The following is a 20512-nucleotide window of genomic DNA, read 5'->3' as shown; positions in this document are numbered from 1 at the left end:
CAGCTGCGCCGTGCCTCCGCAGCCCCCTCCCAAGCCTTAGGATAAAGCAATGCTCTGTCTTATTGAGAAAGCAGGTGCGCTCGCGCGCCCCAAGGAGCCGGGGAGGGCGCTGCCAAGACACGCTGTGGGTTATGGGGGCCCGCGCAGCTGCGAGAGGTAGGCAGGGGCACGGGTGTGCGTGTGTAGGGGGAGTTAGTGTTTCTGTCACAGACTTGTCAGATGTAGGGGGGCGCGTGCCAGGCGCCAACCTCCCCTCATCACACCACGAGCACCCATCCTCTGAATGTTCAGGAGAGTGGCTTCCATTGGCTGCCGCAGTCGGTTGTGTTTGTCTGGCCAATGGGGAAGGCCCGCCACGGGAGAGGGCCGAACATGGGGTAGAAGGGGGAAGCTGGTGGTGGCGGCTTCAGCGAAAGGGGACTCTGTTTCCGGGGCTAACCATTACAGGTCCAGGTGGAGGGATCTTGGGACATGGCATAAACCTCACAGTGTGTTGCATTCCCGAGCCCTCCATATAGTCATAAATCCTTCCAGAATGGTGGAGTTTCAAAAGGAATTAGAAACCCCTAGGAGTGTTCACCCCTCTGCAACTGAATGTAGAACAAAGTGGTTGGGTCTAATTTGCCAGAAGCCTAGGTTATGCTTGGAAGATGATAAATGAACAGAACTTTCTTACGGTGTTAGGGGGCAGCTTCCCAAGGCTTAATACGCGTCACGCATCTTGGTCAAGACCAGTATTCCCTCTGCTGAAAGTGATTTGCAGGTTCAGAATTTGTTTGAAATCAACTCTGCTGAGGTACAATTTACATACAATAAAATGCTCCCGTTTATGTTTGCTTTTAAGACTTTATCCCTCCTCCCACATATTTCATAAGCTAAGGTAATATTGACACATACCAATAGCACCAACGTATGAGTTATTTGCTAACGCCATCAAGGTCAGGGATTCCAGCAGCGCACGTGAGTTACCATCTTATTTGTGTGTGAGGCTGAGCTGCAGAAGAGACAAATATGACTAAATCCATTCCCACTACGAGGAAAACAATTCAGTGCATCAGTGATAGATCTGTAAGCAAATTGGAATGTGACTGTTCAGCCAAGTCCAAGTTACTCAAAATGGCTGGGAAAATGGGGTCTTCTAGTTAAGAAGCTTTTTAAGCTGAGTTAGCAGATATATTTATAGCTAACTCTTTTAGCATATATGTGGGTCACCCATTTCTAAAACCCTAGATTATACTATTCAATATTAAACCTCGAGAAGGATTTAATCTTAGTTGGCTAATCGAAGGTCATCATTATGAATACCAATTATCATTGTCCACTGTGAATAGTTATCCTCATGGTACACTATTTTGGTTTTGATTGGTTGATGTCTAGATAATAGTTTGCCGAATCATTCTCTGAATTTGAAGCTAATGCTCCTGGTGATCATTATCTACAGAAGAGCAGCTATTTTTTTAAAAAAGGTAACTATTAATTAGGCATATCCAGTAGGTAAGAGTGAAAAGAAGGGCTTCCCTGGTGGCGCAGTGGTTGAGAGTCCGCCTGCCAATGCAGGGGACACGGGTTCGAGCCCTGGGCCGGGAAGATCCCACATGCCGCGGAGCAACTAAGCCCGTGTGCCACAACTACCGAGCGCACGTGCCAGGACTGCTGAATCCCATGTGCCTAGAGCCCGTGCTCCGCAACAAGAGAAGCCACCGCAATGAGAAGCCCACGCACCGCAGTGAAGAGTAGCCCCCGCTCGCCGCAACTAGAGGAAGCCCGCGCGCAGCAACGAAGACCCAACACAGCCAAAAAAAAAAAAAAAAAAAAAAAAAAAGAGTGAAAAGAAGCTTTGCTAATTCATGGCCATAATTAATGCTAACTTTCTGGGAGATATAAAAAAATATTACATCCACATAAGAATAAGATTATTTAGACATATGCTCCCAGCAAAAACTTGTCACTGAGTCTGAGAGTTCACATTATCTTTGTAAGGTAGAAACACTGATTTCTGGAAATGTGGTATATCAAAATGGGCCCCATGCCCTAATAAAATACTCTGGGGAGTGAGATTTTGGGGAACATTCACTTATATTTTTGGAGTTATTCAATATGTGTAAGTTGCTTTTGCCACCCAAAATGATAAAATATAATTTTTTATTAAGAGGACAAGAAAACCTCATTGTACCTACTGCAAAAATAAATGTGCTGTACAATGTCTTTTTTGTATGTTAATTGTGCATCATTAAATGACTGTCTTTCAAATACACCCAGTTGTTTTCATAGGTATCTGATCGTCATGATTTTGATAGTGTTTTCCAAAGCTTCTTTCACCAACAGATATGATTAACTTTGTATTTAATCAATCCATGTTTATTATTGGCTTTTAGAAATAGCAATAAATTTCAATGTCTGCAAGACGTTTAAAATATGAAATAAGTAGAAATAATTTTTACCTTATTGTGGAATTGATATTTTCAATATTTATCCCCCCAAACAGTCCTAGGTTAAAAGGCAACGACTGGGACTTCCCTGGTGGCGCAGTGGTTAAGAATCCACCTGCCGGGCTTCCCTGGTGGCGCAGTGGTTGAGAGTCCGCCTGCCGATGCAGGGGACGCGGGTTCGTGCCCCGGTCAGGGAAGATCCCACGTGCCGCGGAGCGGCTGGGCCCGTGAGCCGTGGCCGCTGAGCCTGCGCGTCCGGAGCCTGTGCTCCGCAACGGGAGAGGCCACAGCAGTGAGAGGCCCGCGTAAGGCAAAAAAAAAAAAAAAAAAGAAAAAAAAAAGAATCCACCTGCCAATGCAAGGGACACGGGTTTGAGCCCTGGTCCGGGAAGATCCCACATGCCGTGGAGCAACTAAGCACATGCGCCACAACTACTGAGCCTGCGCTCTACAACCTGCAAGCCACAACTACTGAAGCCTGCACACCTAGAGCCTATGCTCTGCAACGAGAGGCCACCACTGCAAGAAACACTAGCCCCCGCTCGCCACAACTAGAGAAAGCCCGCACGCAGCAACAAAGACACAACGCAGCCAAAAATAAATAAATAAATTAAAAAAAAATAGAGCTGCACTTAATGTTTACGGAACAAGTAGACATTAAGTGTCTACATGAGTTGCATATGTTCCTAAACATTCTTTCTGGTGCTCCCTGAGCCAAATGCTACCAATCAGAACACTGGCTGGGGCTAAAGGACACTCTTATCTAATACTAACAAGGAAAAGCAAATGACAACTTTCTAGATACACTGTAAGTAAATATAATGAGGCAGATGTCCTATGTCAGTTTAGTGGAGTAAGGCAAAAAAAAAAAAAAAAAAGAAAAAAAAAAGAATCCACCTGCCAATGCAAGGGACACGGGTTTGAGCCCTGGTCCGGGAAGATCCCACATGCCGTGGAGCAACTAAGCACATGCGCCACAACTACTGAGCCTGCGCTCTACAACCTGCAAGCCACAACTACTGAAGCCTGCACACCTAGAGCCTATGCTCTGCAACGAGAGGCCACCGCAATGAGAAGCCCGCACACTGCAACGAAGAGTAGCCCCTGCTCGCCGCAACTAGAAAAAGCCCGCGTGCAACAACGAAGACCCAATGCAGCCAAAAATAAAAATAAATAAATAAAATATATTTTAAAAAAGAAAAAGGCAACTACTACCTGCACTTCTGAACATTAACCTATTCTTAATGAGTAAGGGAACCCTGGATCATTTTCACCCAATAAATACTGCTTCCTGGGTTAAACTTCCTAAAACAACTTTGTAATTTCATTCTCTATCCCTATTCCACTAAAGATAATAACTTCATCACCTACAATATTAGGGCCAAACTCTTTTGCCTGTTCAAATCTGGCCCCACCATATTCACCTGTCCTTACTTACTTCCCAGTATGTACTCTCTACCATTGTCCCCTGAAAACGTGCTGGGTTTTGTTTTTGTTTGTTTGTTTTTTGTTTTTTGTTTTTTCCGGTACGCGGGCCTCTCACTGTTGTGGCCTCTCCCGTTGTGGAGCGCAGGCTCCAGACGCACAGGCTCAGCGGCCATGGCTCACGGGCCCAGCCGCTCCGCGGCATGTGGGATCTTCCCGGACCGGGGTACGAACCCGTGTCCCCTGCATCGGCAGAAGGACTCTCAACCACTGTGCCACCAGGGAAGCCCTGGGTTTTGTTTTATACCTCCAAGCAGCATGGGGCTTCCTCTAAGATACTTTACAAATATTAGCTCATTTAATCTTCATAACAACCCTGTGAGATTGGTAAGAGAGGAAAGTGAGGCACAAGTTAAGTGACTTGCCCAAGTGGCAGAGCCAGGATTCAACCTGGGGCAGACCGGATGCAAAGTCAATGGTGCTTAGCCACTGAAAATATTACCTTTGGTCCCAAAGTATTCACTATCCGAAATATCATTCCTTCCCCTCCACTATTTGAATTTTACTACTCATCCTTCAAGACACAGCTCAAGTAACACTTCTTACATGAAGTCCTTCCTTAGCTATTCTATCCCATATTTTCTCTTGCTCTTGCACTACATCAGATATTATTATTTAAATGGCCAGTATATGTCATCTCCCCAACTAGACAGTGACCACTTCCTATACTTTTCATATCCCCCAGAGCCCCTTTAATAGCACAGTCCAAGTGGCAAGTGCTCAATAAATACCTGTTAAATGAACATGTAACTCAAAACTTTGAAATAGGCATATGTTATGTTTTGCATACAGCCAATAATTTATTTCCAATTTAGCTTACATTTGGTAGAGTCAAAACACCTATTTACACTCAGCCCCTCACCCTACTCCTCCCACAACTCTTAAAATCCTGCTTAGGAATACTCTCACAGAAAGTCTGTGAAGCACGAACTCTTTTTGTCAGCATCCTGCTCTCAAGCACGGAAGCCATAATAGCAGGAGACTGTCCGTAGCACCTCGTACAGCATCTAGGACAAAGAACTGCACAATATAAAAGCGATTTGGGAAAGAGAGCGCGGAATGATTACTTGTCCTGCAAACAGGGGCTGGGTGGGAAGGCGCCAGAAATTTGTAAAAGACGGAAGTCCACTCCGAATCTGGGCAGCCAGGTGCCCCGGCTGGACCTACGGAAAGACTGGAAGTGGACTACATCCGGAGAACCCGGAAAGCTTAGTACCTAGTAATTAAGGGCCTAAAACATTAGAACAAACTGCGGTGCTGGGGCCACGCTTTGTGAGGTGCCGTTACAGGTTCCCGCCATCGACACAGCGGCAGCACCGGCCACAACCGCCAGGCAAAGCGGCCCCACCGGTCCCTCCTTGGACAGCTTTTGAGCTCGCTTAGTGGAACGCGCTGCCATCAACCCGCAGAAACTTGCAAGCAACTCGGCCTGGGGTCTTTCCAAGTGTTCGGACAGCTAGGCACATGCGCACAGCTTCTCCCCGTGCGGACCAATCGCAATGCGCAGCTGAGCGTTACGCATGCGCAGTAGGCCTCCAGTCGCGCTTCCCCTTCCCCTGCTCTAGAAGGCCGGCCTAGCTGTCCGTCCAATGCCCACCCGGAGCTGGGAGGAGGAGCCTGCGTAGAGTGCGTGGGAAGGGAGCCGGGGGAACGGGCCAAGGCCCACGGCGTTTGACCTGTCGGTCCGTGCTTAAGAAGAAAGGAAAGGAGGAGGAGGTCCAGAGTAGCGGTTGCTGAAATGTACCGGTGTGGAGGCCTGGCGGCGGGTGCTTTGAAGCAGAAGCTGGCGCCCTTGGTGCGGACAGTGTGCGTCCGAGGCCCGAGGCAGAGGAACCGGCTCCCAGGTGACTGACCCATCCCGGGCAAACCCCACCTTGAAGACCAAGGGCCTGGGTTCTACAGGCTCCCTATGCCTCTTAGGCCTTCCCCCCGACCCCTGGGGAAAAACTATAAACACACTCACAGTCGCGTGAATTCCGAATTGGCGGGATCCAAACTGTGAGTTTCGCAAGCCGTGCCGGCCTGACCTTCAAGGGATTTGAGCCCAGTAGTCGGCTTGAGGCCTTTTCCTGGGAGGGTTTGCTGTTCAGGGATAACAGAAGAGCTGGCTGTCTCGTATTGTCCAATGCCACCTCCCGGTCACCCCCAGTCCGCCTTTTTAGAGCAATGAGGTGAAGTAGACTTTGTCATTTATCGATTGAGAGACTTTAAGCAGGACACTTAAGCCCTACGCCTCAGTTCCTTCTGTAAATGAGCATATTACCTGCCTACCTTCCAAACCCCAGATCAGATTCATAGATTTGAGTGCCCTGTGAAACAGAAACAGTGCAATCAGTGCAGGTAAGGAGTCAGTCCGCCGTGCACCAGCCACCGGGAAGAGTTGTCCCAGAATTAGTCTGAGATGCCTGGTCAGTGTAATTCTTGGTAGTCTCAACGCTTCGAAGAAACGGTTTGCAGAACGCATTGTATTTGCCCTCCATGAAGTTGTTTTCAGCAAATTTTAGAGCTAGAAGGGATTTCGTAGTAAAGTTCAACCCACTCATTTTATAGATAATAAACCGAGGCACAGAGAGGTGAAATTGCTTGCTCAAGGTCACATACCTAAGTAACAGGCAGAGCAAAGGTTAGTTTGCCAGTCTCTAGGTCCCTAATCCTCTTGCCCCAACTCCACACTGCTTCCTAAAGTTTGACCTCAAAAGGTTAAGAATGAATCCGGTTCCCCTTTAGCCCATTGGGCATCAGATTCCTTGAATTTATCTAAGCATGTCTTGAGCCTGCTGATTTCCAACCTGCACAATTTCAGGGGGGTAAAGAATTATCCACCTGTAGGAGGTGCTCTTTTGTTGTTCTTGGTTTTTTTTATCAATCATCTTTGAATGGCCACCCGAGGATATATTCACATTTGCTATGTCTGTGTTGGAACTGCCTTGAGGCCTTTTCAATGTGGAACTGCCTTCTGGGTGCTTTAAAAAAAAAAGTGGAAAATATTTCCCTTAGATTGTGAGAGTCTTCGGAAATGTTCATTTGAATAGTTTTTCCAGTTGCTATGCCTCAAGAAAATGTTTCCTGATGGGTGTACCTGAGGTATGTTCTAAGACATGTTGCTTTGGGAACTTAAAAACCAGATTAGATTTTTAAAACTAACATCCTGTCTATGATGTCATCTGTATGGGTTTTGTGCATTGAAATGAGGATGCTCTAAGTAAGTTGGACAGAAATTTAGGTAAGCTGAAGATTTTCATCCACACTGGGCTTTCAAACTTTGTGTACTTATTTTGCTTAAAACTCACAACTTTTGCCAGCATTCTGAAGTCTAACCAAAAGTTCTCATCAATTAAGTATGGATTTGCAAAGGTAAATTGATTTATGAGACATTTGAGGTGGTTGGTCATATTAGAACTACTGAAAAATACTCACTGAAAATGTTCTTTTCCATTGCATGACTTTATTTTAAGGCAGTCTGCTGTAGAATATATTCTGACTTCTCGACATATCCATCATTTCTTTGTATACACTTACTCTTTGTCCTTTGGCCAAGCACCAGAGTATAACATCATTACCTTTAGCAGTGGGTGGGGGTGGTTACAATTTCAAAAAGAAATGCTTCTGCGTTTAAGGAATCAACCTTGTTTTCTGGCTTGATTACTGATTGCTTTGAATCTGGTTTCTTTTGCACAGAGCAGCATTTACCATATGTTTTTGCATAGATCAGGAAGAGGCATTGTTTGTTGATATGCCATTTCCCCTCCTTGTTTCCCTTCCTCCCCACTAGTTCTTTGCCAGGATTATAGCAAACTTCAAACCTCTCTTGAAACATCTCATCCACATCTGTCTCCATTGTTAGGTTCATTTCCATTATATGTTGCCTTTTACCTTAAAACCATAATTGCTACTATTCGTTTATTTACTTTATTTGGATGCTCTGCCTCTTTCCAGAAATGATTAAAGGTAATTAATAGTCACCACTTTATATCTGCATTCAGCACTCAGCAGATTGGTTAGGAAGTAGATATTTTCCGTTCTGTAGTATTTTATTTGGTTATCAAACATTGTGCCACCGATGTGATCAGACTGATCACCGACCCCTGAGGTGAGGGCCAAATGTTTGAACATTTTTCTGTGTTCAGAATCCTTCTCACCTCTTTAAAAAGGAAACTGGACATCTTGTGGGCAAGGATCCAGACTTCCTGGACACTGCCAAATGACACTTTCTTTGAAGCCTAGAAGATGAGCCTTTACCCACTCTTTCTGCTGAGGCAAAACTTTCCAGAAGAAAATTTTAGCAAGTCAGCATTTTCTGCAACCAATTAATATGTTGTATTTTCTAGACATTTTCTAATATTTTAAGGGAGTTGTTACATTTTGTAAGTTTTATGTTTCCAAAACTTGCCTGGTCATATAAATTGAGTGGAGGGCCAACCCTAAAAGTACTGAATGAGAATCTCTAGGAGAGAGCCTTGGGAATTCATATTTATATTTAACAAGACCCTTGTTGTAATTCATATGATCAGGCAAGTTTGGAAACTACTGTTCTGATGAATAATGACTCTTTCCCTTCCATTCGTCTGACCTAAGGATTAAAAAACAAACTGAGCAGCCTTGAGTCTCTTGTGATTTGTGTCAAGTTCATTTTCTGATATTCAGAATAGTAGCAGCCATTCTCCCCTCCTAAACTATACACTATCTGAGACAGGAGTTATGTCATATTTATTTTTGTGTCCTCAGCATTTTGTACAGTCTCTGGTACGTGGTGAATTCTCAGTGACTGAACCCTAGTACTGTGAAGGGCTTAACTTTGCAGAATAGAGTTAGATTTTTTTTTCTTTCATCTAAATCACTTTTCTTCTGGTGCCTTCAGAGTGTTTCACACAAGAGGCATCTAACTACAATGGACAGATCATCTAGGCTTGTCCTATCCTGTGTTTTATCCATGTCAGAAAAATAAGTTTGACATTCAGAAAACAAGATTCGAGAGCATATAGACCTCTTAACCACTTGAGATTCCTAGGTGCCTCAATTGTGCGGATGTATTTCTAGTAAAGGCCTTCTGGGGGTAAGGAAAAACAGGAGATTATGAAATCTACAAAAATGAATTTGCTAACTTAGGTACTATTCTAATGCTAGCCTGTGGTATTTGAAGTTACTAATTTATTATTAAGCAGCCTGTACAGCGAGATATGGCCAAAACTTCTTTGCAAAGAATTCTTCAAAATGTTCAGTCCTTATCAGTAGAACTGGGAAGAATTTCTATTTCCTTATTTTATTCATTAATTCAAGAAATATTTGTTGAGCAAACACCTACAGGAATTGAATCTTTGCACGATATAATGAATATAGACAGTAATGTTGTATTATATTATCAGACTTGCTAAGAGACTAGATCTTAATTATTCCAACCACTAAAAAGAAATGATAATTATATGACACAGTAGAGGTTCTAATTATCGCTAAAATGGAAATCATATTATTATGTATAAATGATCGAATTTTAAAAAAAAGAATTGAATCCTAAGTGTGAGGAAGGAAGCTCTACCTCTGTACATGTGGTCTGACTGCAGAAAATCTAAAACAAGTAGATTGGGGCAATGAGAAGTCAAGGAGTAAGGTGGCTTTCCCACATTAATAAGACAAGTGAAAAGGCATGTTTCAGTCATAATGTAAAATCTCCTAAAACTTTGAGGCTATGGGGGGAAAGGTGTGGGAATAATTTTATAGGTAAAAGAAAATTGGAGGGAAAATATGAACATCCATACAATATTATCACCTTTTACAAAATTAAAGTCACTAGGTATGTAAAAAGTTGGTTTGTTAATGACAGTATTATATTTCTTTTCAAGCAATAGTTTAAATGTAAACCCATTTACTTTGTAAAAAATCAATTTACTTTTTTTAATACATCTTTATTGGAGTATAATTGCTTTACATTGGTGTGTTAGTTTCTGCCGTATAACAAAGTGAATCAGCTATATGTATACATATATCCCCGTATCCCCTCCCTCTTGCATCTCTCTCCAAATCAAAACTACAATGAGATATCATATCACACCGGTCAGAATGGCCATTATCCAAAAATCTACAAGCAATCAATGCTGGAGAAGGTGTGGAGAAAAGGGAACCCTCTTGCACTGTTGGTGGGAATGTAAATTGATGCAGCCACTATGGAGAACAGTATGGAGGTTCCTTAAAAAACTAAAAATAGAACTACCATATGACCCAGCAATCCCACTACTGGGCATGTACCCTGAGAAAACCAATTTACTTTTAAATGTCTTTTTTTGTGTGCAAATTGAGGCAAGAACTGCTGAACTTACCCAAATCTACACCTTTAGTTTTATGTTTGTGAAAAGCAAGCAAAATCAGAATATTATATTAAATTATTATATTAAAGCAAAGTTATTATTATTTCTGTATTTAGGATCCTCTAGAGGGATAAACAGAATTTTAAAAGCATTTATTTTCAGTAAAAAAAAAACTTGGAGTGAAGGTAAGGGACAAAACTAAATTCTTTGTACTAAGCCATGTGGAACTTTTTCTACCCAGTCTCATTTTCTAAGCTCTGAGCGTTGTCAGTTTCAATTTCTGTTGCTTCATCGTTTTTATGGACTTCTGAAAATCAAAAGCTTGCTCAGATCGAGATAACCTTCTCCACTCTTGCACATGTTGTTATTTTAGTGATTTGTTGTCATTTCCAAATATAAGCCGTTTTGTTTCATGTGGTGATGAAGGATTCTAAAACAGGTAAGAAATAAAAACAGTAGAGAAAAATACATTTCCAGTTCTAAGAATATAGGTCCATAGTCTCTTATGTATAATCTAGAAATCAAAATAGGACTAAAAATCAAGTTTTTATAACTCATTTGTCAGTAAAACCTGACCTGAACTGGAGAGAAGCTACTTAGAATCTTTTGTTTATTCCACTCAGTGTGCTTGGTAATAGAAACATTAATGTGTGTGACTGGGTTGCTGCCCCTTACTGTGTTGGGTGTTACTATATGGTGTATGCATTATATACTTAGAATCTAACAGTTCCAAGTTCTGGAATGCACATGTTCCCAAGGATTTCAGGTAAGAGACTGCAGCCCCGTTTTGGACGTGTTTTTACCCCTCTGAGCCCTGTAATTGTGAAAGCAAGGGGGGAAAGCTCCCTATTTCACATCTCTGCAAGTACATATGGAATAGCTACCGGCGCCATTCTGTTTGTCTTTTAAAGCTTGGTCAGACCAGAACACATCTACTTGCCTCTAGACCAGTGATTCTCAAAGTGTAGACTGGCAGCATCAGCATCACCTGGGAACTTGTTAGAAATGCACATTCTTGAGCCCTATCCCAGATCCCCCAACTCAGAAACTCTGGGGGTAGGTCTGGCCATCCATGTTTTAACAAACCCTCCAGGGGATTCTGATGCACACTCAAGTTTTAGGACCACTGTTCTAGATCAGGATTGGCAAACTGCAGCCCACAGGCCAAACCCACAAACCCTTTTGTATGCCCCTTGAGCTAAAATTGGTTGTTACATTTTTCAGATGGCTGAAAAAAATTGTTAATAGACTATTTTTTGAAAATTATTTAAAATTCACATTTCAGTGTCCATTAAGAAAGTTTTATTGGGACACAGTCACGCCCATTCATTTATATGTTATGGCTTTTGTGCAACATCAGCAGAATTGAGTAGTTGCAGCAGACACCACGTGGCCTGCAAACCTGAAAATATTTTCTATCTGGTTCTTTACAGAAAAAGTTTTGCAAACCCCTGTTCTAGGTCAATAGTCAACACGAGGAATATCACAAGCAGAGAAGGTGCTGAGACCTTCTTCCTTCATCTGAAAATGCCAGCATCCTCCTGGAGAAAGAAGTCTATGAAACTTACATTTCCATGTGTGAGCGTTGTTATGATCCTCAGATCCTTACATAGCTGTACCGAGTTTTTACATCAACATAATCTTTGTATTATTTTGGAGGACTGAGAGCCAAGTATTGATAGTTGGTAGATATTTTAAATTTTGTCATTGTAAAAAATATTTCATAGTCCAAAATTCTTCAGTTCTTTAGGGGAGAGAAATTCACCTAAATTTTTTTTTTTCTGGTTTTCTTCTAAGCTTTACCATTTCTGTCTTCCAGGACGCATTACCTTTCACACAAGACTAAACTGTATTCTGGTTAGATTGTGTTGCAGGAGTTTATTATTTTGTGCAAGGTTTGAGCCAGCCATTTAGACTACTCCTTAAGTAGTTGTTAGCGTGTCCCAGGTAGCCTGTAGTTAACTTGTTATATCTATCTATTCAGTCATCTCTCCATGTTTACTGCATTGACGGTGAAGATGTGAAGAGAGAGGTATTTGATGAACTGCCCGTGTGTTTTTCATTACCTTTTCTGGAAGCTATAAATTCCTCCCTGGACAGCATTGAATTGTACTGTTAAAACTCCAACAACTTAAAGAGTGTGCATTCTGATATCTGTTGTATTTGTGTGTACAGTTTTGAAGATTTTTTTTCCCTTGGTCATTTGACAGTGAATATCACACAGCCCAATGGGCAGTTAAGTCTTTACTTGTACAGTGCATTGATGTTTAGTCATAAACATGTATTAACTATTTTATTTTTGTATGTGTGTGTGTCTTAATAAATTGTGTTCCTTAGGCAACTTGTTCCAGCGATGGCATGTTCCTCTAGAACTCCAGATGACAAGACAAATGACTAGCTCTGGTGCATCAGGGGGCAAAATCGATAATTCTGTATTAGTCCTTATTGTGGGCTTATCAACAATAGGAGCTGGTGCATATGTAAGTAGAAAAGCAGCTTGTGTAAAGAAGCTGCCAAACAGCTCCCATTAATAGACTCAGTACTACTCTGCTTTAAGACTTTTACAACTAATTCTCCTTTTGGAAAAATTTCCAAAAAGCCTTCTTTAAAGTGCCTACTGTCTAATATCCTATGAGAGCCAATTTGGGAATGACTGAAATTTAATCTCAACGTTGATTATCTTTGCTTTTTTCACTTGTCTTTTTACTTGAAAGCCTCTGCGTTTTCTTAGATTTGACTAATCCACAAAATTGTACCTTTTCTCTTGGATGTGACATACTAACCTGTGAATATGGTCAAAATTCATTGCAGCTCCTTAGCACAATATTTGATTTTGACCCATTTGTCAAATATTTTATTTTTCCTTAGTTTGGGATAATAAACATTTAAATACAACAACCTTCAATCTGGCATTCCTGAAAGGAAAACTATCCCTGAATCTCACCCAAATACTAAATTATAGAAGTAGGCCTAGTATCTCCAGTTTTAGGATGGAGTTTGTGTGAGGTGAGAAATATGGTTTTAACTGCTATGTAGTAGTACCACAATAATATCTCCTTAAATGAACTCTGATCAGCTTAGCTGGTCACAGAGGAGTTATTCGGTGGGCATTTTTCTTTAACTTGGCAGGGTTTACTGTGACTAAGCAGATCAGTCTAAAGTTGGATCATGTAAGGCTGAGTGAACCAACTTAGATAACACCTAGTAACACCCTTGATTGAAGGAAGCTGTTTGTTTTACTTATTGAGAGCAAATGGTTGGATGACATTACAGTTTTAGTTCTTTCTGCCCTGGTAAGACGGTGAACTTGTCTTTGTTACTTGATCTAGGTTAAAAAAAAAAGGCGGGGGGGACATGAAAATTATTCGAAGCTACTTAGATTATCATTCCCTGACCTAACTCCCAAGTGCACAAGAAAAGTAGACAGCTCTTGCCAGTTGTGGGTCAAATCAGAGTAAGAAATAGGTGAGCTCTGTCTGATAACAGACTTTGAGGAAATATACATTCTCCTCCATTCCTGGAGCAGCATTTTTTTCTTTTTTAGCACAGGGTAACCAAAAATGCTTCCCTGCCTTTGTGTTGAATGTTTCTTCATTAATACTTAGTGCTTTTTCTATTTCCTTTTGTTTCTTTCTTGGCCTTATCTTTACCTACAGTTGTGCTGTGTCATCACCTAGGATCCCCTTCTAGATCACTAGCGTCTACAGGTGCTTCTGGGAAAGATGGCAGCAGCCTAGTATACTTCTTAATTGTAGGAGCAACAGTCACTGGGGCAGGAGTTTATTATGTAAGATACTTACAGTAAAATATATTTTGGGGTAGGGTGGGTGAGACCATGGCACTAATGAAAACTTGATCCATTAGAATACGATGAAATATTCACAGCATGTGCTTTCTAGGTATTTATTAAAGGGACATTGTCAGTCACTAGGGAGTCCTCCAGTCTCATTCTTCAGACTGTGGAAGTCTTACCAGATATATCTAAAGCCATACATTTAATGATTATTATAAATCCTCATCATCAACCCTTTCTTTGAAACTTTTGCCAGTTTCATAATTCTTTTTTTTATGATGCTAAATTATATTGTGCTTTAGTGCTGCATACCTAACAAGACAGTCTAAAAGAGTAATCATTGAATACAAGTAAAGGTAACTTGAACACCATCCATTTTGAATCATTTTAGGTAAAATGTAATTTTTGTGTTTTGTGGGAAACAATAAATTAACCCTACTTTTATTGTGAAAAGGCATTTTATTGAATGCTTCGGAGGAGGTCCAAAAAGCCATAGAAATTGCAGTGTTCTTCCCGCTCACTCCCAGCCTCTATTTCAAGTAAATTCATTCGGCAGTGTCCCTTTTGTAATCTGTAATTTGGTCGAACTAGTGGCTGAAGTGGTACAAGCTAATGCATTCGTGTGGATTGCTTTCTTAAATGCCTCTCTTTCATAATTCAGATACTACCCTCTAAACCGTAACTTTTCCATTTTATAGCTCTCTCAACTTTTCCCATCAGTTCCACCCCATTCATTCAGAAATAGATTTAAATTGTTTGCATCTGATATGTTTGTAACAGTTGAAACCTATTAAACCTCTGGTTTATGTTGCTGTACCAGAGTTGGATGGCCTCCACAGAGCTGGCCAGGCGAATCTCTTAATGCCAGGCCACAAGATAGGGCCACTCACTGTTGCTTTCTCCTGCCTAGAAATGTCTGTGAAGCACAAGTTCCTCTCAAGCCATTCAGTTAAATGCCTCATTGCCCTCTGGGTTTATCCAACACTGGTAATAATAAAGCTGCTATATTATAGTGATTTCAGGTTAAATGATAAGCTTTTGTCTACCAAACTATTTTGTATAGTTTTATATTACATTTTGAATAATGAGGTGGCTTAGATTTGTCAGCGAGCAGAGTCAAGGTAGCCTTTAGAATATTTAATGAGATTTAGTATTTGGGCCCTTTGCCATTGTTCAACTGATAGGACCACGTTGCCTGACTCAGAACATGAACTGTTTCCTTTCATATTCCTTTAAGATGAATATATGGTGTTATATTCATGTGTTCAGGAAAGTTGTCTGCTAACATATTTCATAAGTTTGTAGTTTTTCTTAACCTGACATGTATTCATGTCACTAACTGAAAATCTGTGCAAACTGGGGAGACAGAAACACTCGGGGGGAAAAGGTAAATTTTTATTTAGTATGTCTGTAAGCTTATTTTTATATTGGAACATTTACTTAAAAGCTAAATATATAAATATATATGTATATAAATATGTGACAAACCTCTTTCTTGTCCTTTCCCCACTAAACCGCAAGATATTTCTTGGTCTGCTCTTCCCCTCGTGTGTGAAGCCATTAGGAGGTATGAGAGGCCCTAGGCTATTTTTGGATATCCCTCTCAATGTGCACATGACCCCAGTTTATTTTCTCTGTTCACTCACACTGACCAGCTTAAGCCGTCTTTTTAGGTAAACGTCCCTTTCTTAAAATAAATATTTTTTTAAGGAATGAGTAAATGCTGGACTTGTGTATGATATCTGATGCCAAGATAAAAAAAACTTTCTTCCTGAAATTAATGTTAGTTGAATTCAATTTATGAATTTGATGAATTTAGTGGTAAATTCAAGGAATAACCATTATCTTGTAACATACAGTACTTAACTTTTCTAATCCATTCATATCATATGTTAGATGTTTCCAGGCTCATAAACGTCAAGTCCAGGTCTGGGAGTCCAGGTTCCTTATTGCAGCACATTGCCTAGTGGGCTGCTTTGTAAGGGGCTCATAGAAGTATTCTTATAACATGTTTTATGATACTTCCTCTTAGTGTCCTTACTTTCTCCTCCAATTAATTAACAATCTGGGATTTCAACTGACATATGGTCACTTAAATTCCTATCTTATTGACCCTGTGGGTTACAAAAGAGCAAAAGTGTTGTAATTAAAACAAGTCATTCTTGCCTACTGCTTTTTAAAAAATCTTCAATAAATTCTGATGCTGTATTAAAAGAAAAAACTAGTCAGTGCTAAGGTACCCTTCTTCAATTTGAAAGGATAGAGAAGATAGTATATTTGAAATACAGTAGGTGTTTAAGCGAGATGTTTGCCCATTAAGTATCTGAGTGTCATAAAAGGATAGGCCATTGAGGGAAAGATGGGTTACTCTAGAAGACCAGGCATACTGGTGGACATGCTTCAGGGCATTATCTAAGTACTTAGCGAAACTTGGGACGTCTACCAAGAAAACCTATGTCCCAGCTTCCTACTCAGGACCATATAGATTGGTTTCACAGGTAGTATCCAGCATAGTCCAAAACCCCTTTTATAAAGTTTAGCTCTTCCTAGCACTTTATTCTTCCAGTATAAAATGTTTTTCTTTTTTCTTTAGCTGTACCTTCAGAATTAAATATGAGGAAAATTCTTCACATAGAGCCTAAGGAAATCTGAAACTGCAACATTTCCATCTGCTTACCTGTATTCTTTCCACACCAAGTGTGTACACACTCGGTATTTTTTATTTCTTAAGAAAATAATTTTTGCCTTAGTGATTCTAACATAGAAGAACTTACCTCATGTAGACAAAAGCTTCTCATTTGATTGAAAGATAATGAATGTTACTGATGGTATGAGCTAGCTAGCTGTGTGATGAAATAAATTTTCTCCATGTTTGGGTCTTCAGGCCTACAAGACAATAAAAGATGACCAAAAAAGATACAATGAAAGAATTTCAGGGTTAGGGCTGACACCAGAAGAGAAACAGAAAAGGGCCACATCATCTGGTGAGTATGATTTGAGACTCAGTATATAAAGGGAAAGTTATAAACTATTTGGGTGCTATGCCTTGCGGGTATACTGTTTAGACACGATGATGCTGTGAGATTGTAAGCTTCCAGAAACTATGGTGTTACCCCAGACTGGGGAGCAATTTGTTACAGTGTTTGACTGTAATTTGGGTCTGAGAATAAAATTAGTGATAATTATGATTGGTTGTTTTTCTTTATGTTAGACTCTTAAGGGCAAGCTTTAAATAAAAAATGCAAGCTTGGCAAGGAAAATTATTGGAAAAGAGATGAAGGCCTTTTTTTTCCATGAGGACATTTCTTTTGGTCTGTTTTGTTCCCCTTTTGAGTCTTTGGAATTTCAATTTGTTAAAGATATATTTGTTTCCCTAAAGCATATAGCTCTAGCCATCACTTCCACCCCACACATCTGGCTTGATTTTTCAGAGAGGAATGTTTTAATCCTTTAATAAGCCCCACGACTCTGGGTAGGCGATTTCCATTGCTTTCCTTCATACCACCTCCTTAGTTTTGAACATTGTTTAATAATCCACAATTGATCTGCTGGGTTTTCCCCCTTTATTGCTAACAAAAGGTGAAACTGAACTTGATATGTTCCTGTTGGTCATTAAGAAATTAATGGGAAGGGCAGAAGCTTTCTAATATATACTTTCTAATATATTTTAGAAATAGCTAAACACTAAGCTAGGTTCTAGTTCTGAGAGACTTACTGAGTGAATGACATTGGCCAAATTATTCACCTCTTTTTTGGGGTATTTTTCACTTATGAAAAGGGATGCTTCCTTCTCCTATACTATCAGAATGCAATGAAATTTGATAAGATTAATGTAGCTGCAGTGTTTTGCTAGCTTTTTATGTAAAGGATTGAGTCAAGTGCAAGGTGTTTTTTGTTTGTTTGTTTGTTTCTTTAAATGGTGGCAAGGAGTTATCTGAGGCTTAAAAAAAATTCACCCTGTCTGGTCTTTTGCTTACAGCTCCAGAAGGAGAGCCAGTTCCTGAAGTCAGGGTACCAAGTCACATTCCATTCCTGCTCATCGGTGGAGGCACTGCTGCCTTTGCTGCAGCCAGATCCATCCGGGCTCGGGATCCTGGGGCCAGGGTAAGGCACATACTGTCTTGCTTGGCATGGAGGGCGCGGTCTGCAAGCACTTAGCCAATGTGAACACTTTATTTGCCTCTTAAGTGACTTGGCTCTGATAAGTATCATTGTTTTGTGTCTAAAGGTACTAATCGTATCTGAAGATCCCGAGCTGCCATACATGAGACCTCCTCTTTCAAAAGAACTGTGGTTTTCAGATGATCCAAATGTCACAAAGACACTGCGATTCAAACAATGGAATGGGAAAGAGAGGAGGTCTGTTCACTTATGTAAGATGAGTCCAACCAGCAACTTCAGCTAAGCACAAAGAGTAGATCAGGATTTTGCATGAACCGCATGTAGTGAGTAGGACAGATGACTTGGCTGCACACTGGAGTCGGCTGTGGTACACACTTGGTATAGCTTAGAGGCAACAACAGGCTGTAGTGGCAAGAGTCCTGGATTCTGTTAACCAGATCTACCAACAACTAAAGATGTAATGTTGGCCTCTGAAGCACTAATGCTCCTGTTTCCAGGACCTTTGTGTTGGACTTCTCTAGTGAAGAGCAGCTCAGCCTGTGTTGTCACTTCTTTGCACCTGCCTAGACATGTCCCATAAAAGCAAAAAAAAAAAAAAAAGAAAAGAAACTGTTCGGTGGCACTCCTTTGGGTACCCTAGGAGGCACTCAGAATTGGGGGTATATAGTGGGAACACTGTGAGGAAGAACCTCTATTAAAATGTTTGCATGAGAGACTTGGAAATACAAGTCAAGAAGCCCTTTCCTTTTAAAAGACTCCTTGGATCTCCTGAGTCCAGTACCATGTTCTTTGGGTGTCAATTTTTTTTCTCATTAGTGGATGCCTTTGACACTGGACTAAATTTTATAAATCTACCTGCCTCCCTCACTCGTATTATCATGTCCTATACTCAGGCAGGATGCATGCTTCCAGTTATGTTATCCATCCCTTAATTAATATTTCATGGTTACTGTCTACTGTTTGAGGCAAAATCATCTCAGGAGCTAGACCTAGTTGTCCATTGACCAGTGCCATTCTGGACAGCTTGTTTGGGTGGATGTGCATACCAACTCCTTGGACACTCCTCGTGTTCTAACTTTGAAAGGAACCTAAATCCAGAGCAGGGTTTCTCAACCTCGGCACTATTGACCTTTAGGGTTGGTTAATTCTTTGTTTGGGGGGCCTTGTCTGTGCATCATAGGATGTTTAACAGCATCCCTGGCCTCTACCCACTAGATACTAGAAGCATCCTCCCCCAAAGCTATTATAGCCAAAAATGTATCCAGACATTGTCACATGTCCTTGGTAGGCAAAACTGTTCCCAGTTGAGACTCACTAGTGTAAAACACCTCTGTATAAGTAAGTCGCGACCAAGATTTAGTGGCCTTGGAGACTTACTTTAGAAAATGTTCCTAAAAGTTTTCCATGGTGGAAGCAATTTTACTAAAGCTCTGGGGGATGTTGATAGCAGTTCCAGGTACTTATAACATTTTTTCCATTTTCTCCATACAGCATATATTTCCAGCCACCTTCTTTCTATGTCTCTGCTCAGGAGCTGCCTCACATTGAGAATGGTGGTGTGGCCGTCCTCACCGGGAAGAAGGTGAGCTGCTTCCTTTGTCAGGCTCCACCTATCTGCCCATGTGGGCAGCGAACACGGTGACTTGTATTCCCACTACCATTTACGTCTGTCCTGCCATTGTAGTTCATCAAAGAAAGATCAAGTCATTTTAGGTTTAATGTTGCCAGTCTACACTAATTAGTGTGTCTTCCTGGGGAAAGCACTAGTCTCAAGCCTAGAGTAGCAGGCTAGCTAAACTTTCCCGGGGAAGTCAAATCATTGGGGACCGTGATTGTGAAGCTGTTCCTTTTTCTAATTTGCTCCTCTGCCTTTCCTTCTTCTTCCTGTTTTTCCACACTAACATTTCTTTGGGATTATTGATGGCAAGACATTGACAAATGTATATTATTCAGGATAGTAAAGTAAGTCAGGCATGACATCAGCATGGAAAATATTGTTAGACTTTACAAAGTTGAGTGCCTGAATACTGGGGGCAGTTACTGGAGGGCATTTAGGGTCCAGGGAGGGTTTTGTTTTGTTTTGTTATGTTTTGTTTTTGTTAACAAGAGGGAGGTCTAGAGTGTGTTTGTAAACTAATGGCAATGTTCCAGTAGAGAGGGAAGGGTTATCAGAAGGAGCAAAGCCCAGAGTAGATGGGATCCAGAGCACAAGTGGAGGCATTGACCTTTGATAGGGATGGGCCCCCTTCTCCTATAAGGGGGTGTTAGGCAGAGAAGGTGGATATGGGTTTGTGGATAAGCTGGTAAGAAGACCTTATGTATTAAGTATCACCTATGGGTAAATAGCACACAGGCCCTGCCCTCCAGGGGCTAACAGTATTAGG

At 41.1% G+C, this 20512-nt stretch overlaps 1 protein-coding gene across 5 annotated transcripts in view; it reads left to right on the top strand.

Annotated features, from left to right (window-relative positions):
• The first annotated feature begins 5451 nt into the window (after window positions 1-5451).
• AIFM1 (apoptosis inducing factor mitochondria associated 1) overlaps window positions 5452-20512 on the top strand; it is a 32985-nt gene continuing 17924 nt past the window's right edge. For 2 of the 5 annotated variants that reach the window (XR_003677964.1, XR_003677965.1), the window contains exons 1-6: window positions 5509-5758; window positions 12551-12693; window positions 16891-16990; window positions 17986-18110; window positions 18235-18365; window positions 19620-19710. Coding sequence is in view for 3 of the 5 variants with exons in the window: in XM_024128126.1 (XP_023983894.1) it covers window positions 5653-5758; window positions 12551-12693; window positions 16891-16990; window positions 17986-18110; window positions 18235-18365; window positions 19620-19710 (696 nt within the window). In the remaining 2 variants the exon portion in view is untranslated. Of the gene's footprint in view, window positions 5759-11646; window positions 11792-12550; window positions 12694-13869; window positions 14001-16890; window positions 16991-17985; window positions 18111-18234; window positions 18366-19619; window positions 19711-20512 lie in introns of all 5 variants that reach the window. The other 3 variants (XM_028482930.2, XM_024128126.1, XM_028482929.2) reach the window with 3 other exon arrangements.

The sequence above is a fragment of the Physeter macrocephalus genome, chromosome 21 (genome assembly GCF_002837175.3).
Source record: "Physeter macrocephalus isolate SW-GA chromosome 21, ASM283717v5, whole genome shotgun sequence".
Lineage (NCBI taxonomy): Eukaryota > Metazoa > Chordata > Mammalia > Artiodactyla > Physeteridae > Physeter > Physeter macrocephalus.
This window is presented reverse-complemented; position numbering and strand designations above follow the sequence as displayed.